The sequence below is a fragment of the Argentina silus genome (genome assembly GCF_951799395.1).
Source record: "Argentina silus genome assembly, chromosome: 8".
Classification (NCBI taxonomy): domain Eukaryota; kingdom Metazoa; phylum Chordata; class Actinopteri; order Argentiniformes; family Argentinidae; genus Argentina; species Argentina silus.
The window spans coordinates 24,437,451-24,445,685 of record NC_139662.1 but is presented as its reverse complement, the minus strand read 5'-3'; the positions used below and the strand labels follow the sequence as shown (position 1 = coordinate 24,445,685).

The 8,235-nt window shown below is 46.9% G+C and overlaps 1 protein-coding gene across 1 annotated transcript in view; it reads right to left on the bottom strand.

Annotated features, from left to right (window-relative positions):
• kcnd1 (potassium voltage-gated channel, Shal-related subfamily, member 1) overlaps window positions 1-6,226 on the bottom strand; it is a gene marked incomplete at both ends in the record, with an annotated part of 37,285 nt that extends 31,059 nt beyond the window's left edge. Inside the window, one exon of the mRNA XM_083674815.1 lies at window positions 5,112-6,226. Coding sequence (XP_083530941.1) covers window positions 5,112-6,226 — 1,115 coding nt within the window. The remainder of the gene's footprint in view (window positions 1-5,111) is intronic.
• Window positions 6,227-8,235: the final 2,009 nt, after the last annotated feature.

Sequence of the window (8,235 nt, the reverse complement as noted above, 5' to 3'; positions counted from 1 at the left end):
GACTACATACTTGACTACAATGAGTTATAATGTCTGCTTTAAGTAAAGTGCTACAGAATGCCTCTCTTTTACAGACCCCTTGGCTCCACCTCCCATTAGTGTTAGGCTTCGAGTTGGGGTTGGGGTTGGGGTTAGGGTTGGGGTTGGGGTTGGGGTTAGGGTTAGGGTTAGGGTTAAGGTTAGGGTTAGGGTTAGGGTTAGGGTTGGGGTTGGGGTTAGGGTTAGGGTTGGGGTTGGGGTTGGGGTTAGGGTTAGGGTTAGGGTTAAGGTTAGGGTTAGGCTTAAGGTCAGGGTTAGGGTCAGGGTTAGGGTTAGGGTTAGGGTTAGAGATTAGCTAGCCCTAGCTGTTTGTGACGGAGCAGACAGAGATGTGAAGCCAGTCATGAGGTTGTTGGTGTGTTTTTAGCGTGACGGTGAGCTCACTGTTGTTCAAGGGCGGCATCTCTTATATAAGACTGGACCAGATGGTGACGGATGTGGACTGGGATTGAATTCCTCCAGAGACAGGGAATGATGCAACTGGAGTAAAGAGGTCTGTCCTTAAATTGGGGATTCAGATTAAACAGAGTGATGTTATTCACCTTTTCCTGATAGAATATGACCGTTTGAACAGTAGGGCAGGTGAGGGTTAGGGTTATTAACCCTATATTACTGGTGAGGGTTAGGGTTAGGGTTATTAACCTTATATTACTGGTGAGGGTTAGGGTTATTAACCTTATATTACTGGTGAGGGTTAGGGTTATTAACCCTATATTACTGGTGAGGGTTAGGGTTATTAACCCTATATTACTGGTGAGGGTTAGGGTTAGGGTTATTAACCTTATATTACTGGTGAGGGTTAGGGTTATTAACCTTATATTACTGGTGAGGGTTAGGGTTATTAACCCTATATTACTGGTGAGGGTTAGGGTTATTAACCCTATATTACTGGTGAGGGTTAGGGTTAGGGTTATTAACCTTATATTACTGGTGAGGGTTAGGGTTATTAACCTTATATTACTGGTGAGGGTTAGGGTTATTAACCTTATATTACTGGTGAGGGTTAGGGTTATTAACCCTATATTACTGGTGAGGGTTAGGGTTATTAACCTTATATTACTGCTGATATAATTCAGTTAGGGTTACGGTTGTTAACCCTATCTTACCGGTTAGGGTTAGGGTTATTAACCCTATATTACTTAATTATAAATCATATTAGTTAATCTGGGTTAGGGTTAGTTAATCTGGTCTAGTCTGGTATGAAATCTAAGTTATTCACTGCTACAGCATCTGGAATATTTCTTGGACCAGTGTTCTGTATGAGGTCAAGGTCAAGGGGAAGGAAAGAAGGTACTGTAGATATGAAGTTCCATTTATGACGACACCCTAACCCTAACCCTAACCCTAACCCTAACCCTAACCCTAACCCCCCCAGAGACAGAACCCCCCCAGACAGGGTCAAGGTAGTGCCCCAGACAGGGTAAAGTCATTGCAAATAGAAACTTGACTTATTCAGCCCCAGAGAGTCCCTGAAGCGTCTCCCCCTCTGCCCTGATCAGCACAGTTATTCTGCAAACTAAGACTAAAGCAGAACGTTTAACAAGCGATCATCAGTGAGCCCAGAGACCGGCTATTACCCAGAGGCCGGCTATTACCCAGAGGCCGGCTATTACCCAGAGACCGGCTATTACCCAGAGGCCGGCTAGGCTGAAATATGGAGAATGTATTATGGGATATATTTATAACCCAGGGGAGGCTGGTGAAGGCAGAAATCAGAGGACAGGCTCATTGTAGTGCATGGAATGTAATGAGGAATGGTTTCACGTGTTTGATCCCGTCCTCCGATTTCTTTCCTCCCCTGTTCTATTTTCTCAATGTTCTCAATTTTCCTTCAGTGGTTTGGAGTTACCATTGAGAACTGTTCTCTTCTACTCTGAGCAAGAGTGGTTCAAACTACTGTTGGGGAGTACGTTGCAACAGAATTATAATTAATGATATCTGTAGTTCTGCCTGTCTGTAAGTCTGTCAACGTCCACCCAAAAAAGGTCAAATCATCTCAGGAAGCGGGCAATCTGTTTCTGACAGTGTTGGTTAGGGTTAGGGTCAGGGTCAGGGTCAGGGTCAGATACAGTCAACAGCACTGGCCAGTCTGGCTAAGACACACAAAAGGCCAATATCCCTCAGATGAAGCCACTTCAAAGCAGCGTGACGATCAGAGGACGATCAGTCTTGACAAGTCATACTGAGATCATTAGTGTAAACGTCAAGTCTGGGACTTGGGAACATCATCATCAGAGTCCACCATTTGAATGTAGTTCTAATATGGAACATGCAGCTGTTTGAAATCTGTCAGTTAGAGCCACATATCTCCTGAGACGAGTTAGAATAACATTCAGAGAGAGGAAGTGGTGAAATAAGGGACTTGGTGAAATGACGCTGGTTTCATTGTCCATTCTGGGAAGGCGGTGTCATATCACATGACCCTGGTGTCATGCTCCAAACCCCAGCGCGTCGGAGTGTTGGCGCGATGGAATATAATTTAAAAAATGATATAAAACCAAATGCAAATGCCAAGTCGCGAGATATTTGGAAAGAGATAATACGTTGATTTATCTTTACTTGCTACAAACATAGATAGCATCCATAAATCATGGAATAGCTACAGTCCAGTACAATAACGTCCTTCTCCCAGTCCCATCTTATACCATGGTAATTACTTTAGAATGAGTCTGCACAGCCTGTGATCTGTGATCTGTGATCTGTGATCTGTGATCTGTGATCTGTGATCTGAAGAGGTTAACACTGCACTGCCATTGACCGCCATTGACCTGCTAATCAATTCCTGAAAAGCAGTGAAATGCCACTGCCAAGAAAAGGCCATACATCTCCATAGGGTAGATACATAGATCCTCTCTCTCTCTCTCTACGTTACAGTACAGGACCAAGGTCAGGACAGGCCTTTTGACTTCCTAAATGTGTCAAGTGTTTTAAGGAAGGAAGAGAGGAAAAGAAAGGAAAGACAAATAGGCCAAGGCAGCACTCCTCTGTTCCTCCCTCTCTCCTCTGTTCCTCCCTCTCTCCTCTCCTCCGTGGACACACTGACACAGAAACAAGCTCCGCCTTCATCAATCAAACTGAAACATGAGGCTGTTTCAGAGGTTTCAGAGGTAAACAGAGAGCAGGTTGGTTCAGTAGCCTCATCATCTGCTGCCATCATAACCTGATGTACGTTTACCTCCATAGCATTACCTGAAGGTGAGGCTAACTAGATAGCATTATTATTAGACCCATAGCATTACCTGAAGGTGAGGCTAACTAGATAGCATTATTATTAGACCCATAGCATTACCTGAAGGTGAGGCTAACTAGCTAGCATTACATACTGTAATTTAACATGAGATAAAATGGATAAACTGACAAATGTACAAAATAAAATCACATGTACTACAGTACAGGAACTATATGGTTAAAAGGCCAAGACCAAAGCATCCATGTTCTAAGATTCTAGAAATGGCTTCTGAATGGCTTCTGAAACAAACAAACACATCCAAACGTGGACATTTTACAATCTGACGACTTTGTTATTCTACAGAGAGGAAATTAAGGAGATTGCAGTTTGTACGGTATCACGGTTCATATCTCTCTCAGTCTCTACATGTTTCTATACATTAACAGCCTCCGAGACTCATGCTGGTCTGAAGCGGCTCAAACATCTATCAGAGTGGAGAGGGAAGTGGGAGCTGGAGGGCTGTGCTGCCTGAGCCCATTTAGAGCTCGGACACATACTGATCTGAGCCTAATGGACTGGATGACTCGGAAGGGATGAAGGGGAGGAAAAAACACACTGGAGAAGGAAGGGCAAGAAGGAACTACGGCACAGCTAGCTCACAGGGGGGGGGTGTTCCTCACTGGGGGGGGGGTTCACTATGCCTTGGCCCACACTCTGAAATAATTCAACAGATGAGTCCTCTCTGGGAGAAGGGGGGGGGGGGGGGGGGGGGGCACTGTGTTCCTCTCTGGGAGAAGGGGGGGCGGCACTGTGTTCCTCTCTGGGAGAAGGGGGGGCGCACTGTGTTCCTCTCTGGGAGAAGGGGGGGCAGCACTGTGTTCCTCTCTGGGAGAAGGGAGGGGGTTCACTATCTCCTGGCCCACACCCCGGAATAATTCAACAGATGAGTCCTCTCTGGGAGGGGGGGGGGGGTGAGTCCTCCATCAACAGACCAACATGGAGTCTCTGTGGCGTTGTTATTGAAGGGCAGTCTACCAACATGGAGTCTCTGTGGCGTTGTTACTGAAGGGTTAGGGTTAGGGTTAGGGTTGTTACTGAAGGGTTAGGGTTAGGGTTGTTACTGAAGGGTTAGGGTTAGGGTTAGGGTTAGGGTTGTTACTGAAGGGTTAGGGTTAGGGTTAGGGTTAGGGTTAGGGTTGTTACTGAAGGGCAGTCTAGGTTGACAACAACATGGAGTCTCTGAGGTTGCTGAGAATATCTTTTCTCTCTATCCTGTATTCTCTCTATCCTGTATTCTCTCTATCCTGTATTCTCTCTATCCTGTATCCTCCAGCCTCAGCATCATATTTCCCAAACCACTGATCTAATATCTTCATTAATGATGATGTTGGCATGTTTTCAAACCAAGTGACTGTACACAGTGTTTCATATCTGTTCCATATCTTGGGGAATGTAAAACAACATTGTGTACAGTGTCTACATCACATACAAACTAGGCTAGGAATGCAACCGTAGACATTTCCTCCAAGTCCCTCCAGTGCATCATTTTCAGAAGCACATGTATTTCTCATTCACAGTCAGGACACAACGCATCGCTGTTCCATTCACAGGCACCTGCAGGGAGACTGTTTAAGAGGGAGACACCTGAGAGCAGCGTAGGTGAGGACGGGGATTGAAGCTATAAAATGACTCATTCAACTGATTCCCCAGAGAATACTACAGTACTACTAGTAATACTACACAGTACTACAGTACTGCAGGTCAGCATTCAGGGCAACAGAGTCACACATTCCAGAGGCCTGTTGAACACCGCGTGGGCGGCGGAAAGTCCATACTCCACACTCGTAACGACACAATACGATATGTAAATAAGCATCACAACCACAACAGCGTGTGTACTTACCCCAGAGTAGTCATGGTAACAATGGTGTACCAGAAGGAGGCCGGGATGCTAGTGAAGCTGGAGCCCTTGGTGCCCTTCTCGGCGTAGAACATGATTGTGGCGAAGATGATGATGGCCATGGTGAGGGAGAAGAGCAGGAAGCCCAACTCCGAGGCGCAGCTCTTCAGCGTGTAGCCCAGGATCCGCAGGCCGGCTGAGTGGCGGGAGAACTTGAAGATGCGGAAAACCCGGAAGACCCGGAGCGTCACAAAGGCGCCGCTCACATCCTCGTTCTCTGGCATCACCAGGCCGATGTAGTACGGCATGATGGCCACCACGTCAATCACGCTCATCACCGACCGCATGAACTTGCAGCGGCTCGGTGCGGCGAACAGACGCATCAGGTACTCGAAGGTGAAGATGAGGACGCAGGCTGTGTCCATGCAGAAGAAGGCCAGCGAGTACTTCTCTCCACAAGGCAGGTCCTTCACACTGCCCTTCAACGGCCGGCACGGCACCGTCTCCACCACGTTGGCGATGACGGAAACAGCGATGAAGAAGCCGGTGACATAGTAGAACACCAGAGCCATGGTGGAGGTGTGGGGGTTCTCGAAGGCCCGCCAAAGCCTCTCTCTGGACGAACTGTTGGGGGGCAGCGGTGCGTCGCCTGACGTCTCTGCCTCAGTGTCCTCCGCCAGGCGCTCCTGGTTCTCCTTCTTACGGTCCCGGTATTCTTCCATGCAGCAGTCGCCGATGATTTCGGGCACGATGCCATAGAAGGCCAGCTCCTCCTCAAAGGCCTGGATGCATTCGTGCCGGGGGTAGTGCAGCTTCCCCGTTCTGTAAAAGTTTAGGATATGGCGGAACATCTCTGGATCCCTGTCAAAGAAATATTCCTGAGTGTCCTCATTGTAGAAAAACTCCTTCTCCGAGCTGCCTAGCAGCGTATCAGGGTAACGGTCCAGAGTGTTCTTCCATGTCTGGAACCGTAGTCCGCTCACGTTCACATACAGGATCTCGTCACTGCGAGCCTTCTTGTCCACGGGGGGCTTGGGCATGGTCTTTTTGGCCAGTGGCAGCCAGCCCACAGCCGCTGCTCGAGCAAAGGGCAACCATGTTGCCACTCCGGCAGCCATCTTTGTTTATATAACTTCACTTCCAGGAGTAAACAGGTGGTGGGTGAAGGTAGACAGTGTCAGTAGGTGCTTGAAGGCTGTTAGAACTGGGCCATTTCGGATCAAGAGAAAAAGGAAAGGTAACTCCACTGTAATCATCCGAACTCACAGGCCTCAACAACCGGCTGGCTCGCCTTCCGTCTCAGTCAGTCTGATCCTCGGGTCCAAGAAGAGAAGAGGAGAGGGAGATGTGAGGCAGGCAGAGAGGAGACGGCGGTGTTTTCATCATCAAAGAAACAGCTCACGGTAGTGTTCGCCTCAGGCCATTAGAACAGCTAAGTAAAACTAGGTCTGATTCATAAAACATCCGAAAAATTGACCCCTATTGTATAAACAAAAAGCACAGTGATATTTCGGGACACAAAAACAGTAATATGGCTTCTCCTCCTCGGTATTTAAAAAGAGTTCCTTCCAGAGATCGAACGGTTAATGTCTCTGGCCTTCACTCGTCGCTGCCTCCTCTCAGAAGACAGATTTGTTGCAGCAAATTCTTATTAAATTGTGATGATGGTCCCCGAAGTTGCAAGATAGACACATTTTCCTCTGTTGCTTTCTTTCTCTCTTCCTCTCTCTCTTCCTCTCTCTTCCTCTCTTTCTCTCCCACTCCTTCTCTCTCTGTCTCTCTCTGTGTTGCTCCTCAGCTTTTGATTATAGCTGCTTCTCTCTGTCCCTCTCTAACTCTCATTTTTCTTTCTCATTTATTCTTTTTACTCTCTCTCTCTCTCTCTCTCTCTCTCTCTCTCTCTCTCTCTCTCTCTCTCTGTCTGTCTGTCTGTCTGTCTGTCTGTCTGTCTGTCTCTCTCTCTCTCTCTCTCTCTCTCTCTCTCTCTCTCTCTCTATGCAAGCAAACCTTAAATGTATTAGGGTTTCTTCGGTGTCTGATGGGCCTTGTGAATGGAAAGGTTCAAGTCTGAGGCGTTTCAATTCCTTGTATGGTCGTCTCCTTTTCCAACCTGTCAGGACACAACAGAACAAGCAGCTTAGATCCTGCGCAGCATCACCAGCTTGTTAACGTCACACTACCTCTACTGCTGGTGTCACAGCGTGGGTGAACCTGGTTTGGAGATTTGCATCACAGTCTGTTTAAAAAAGACTACGCTTCAATATCCAAACACAGCCAGGTCCCCCTACAGGTCCCCCTACATACTGCAGGCAGCTTTCAAGTTGATGATGTAAGAAATAATCACGTTTAATAGTGTAGGCAGTTAAACACTTTCATTAATTTAAGTGAAATGAAACACATAACAGGATGATTAGTATTTATACTCTTTCTATAAACGTACAGTAGATGAAGAAGACCAGCCCAATAGTCTGTGCTCTTTTGATCTTTAAACAAATTATGCATCAATCTAATAATATTATATCTCTGAGATATGGAACGACTGTACTTCTTCAAATGGTTCAATGATCAAATGGTTTTCAATACTGCATGTATGGGAAGGAATGAGGAATGGTATCAAAAATGTGTGTTTGACATCATTCCTCATTCCGTTCAATGCATCACAATCAGCCGTCTCCTCCGATTTCTACCTCTACCAGCCTAACCCTTTCACAACCATGAGGGTCATGAAAACACTGAACCAATGAGAAACCCTATCCCTATCCCTATCCCTATCCCTATCCCTATCCCTATCCCTACCCCTATCCCTATCCCTATCCCTGACCCTGACCCTGACCCTGACCCTGACCCTAACCCCTAACCCTACCCCTAACCCAGTCATGTGGTGGGGGGGGGGTCCCGTCTCTGTACCCTGAGTGGTGACCCAGCCCAGAGAGATGCATTACAGTAACAACATCATGCCCCCTTCCAATCAGAAATCAATGAGACACAGTAACACTCTGTGCTGCAGAGGACAGGTGATGTTAATCAGAGGACAGGTGATGTTAATCAGAGGACAGGTGATGTTAATCAGAGGACAGGTGACGTTAATCAGAGGACAGATGACGTTAATCAGAGGACAGGTGACGTT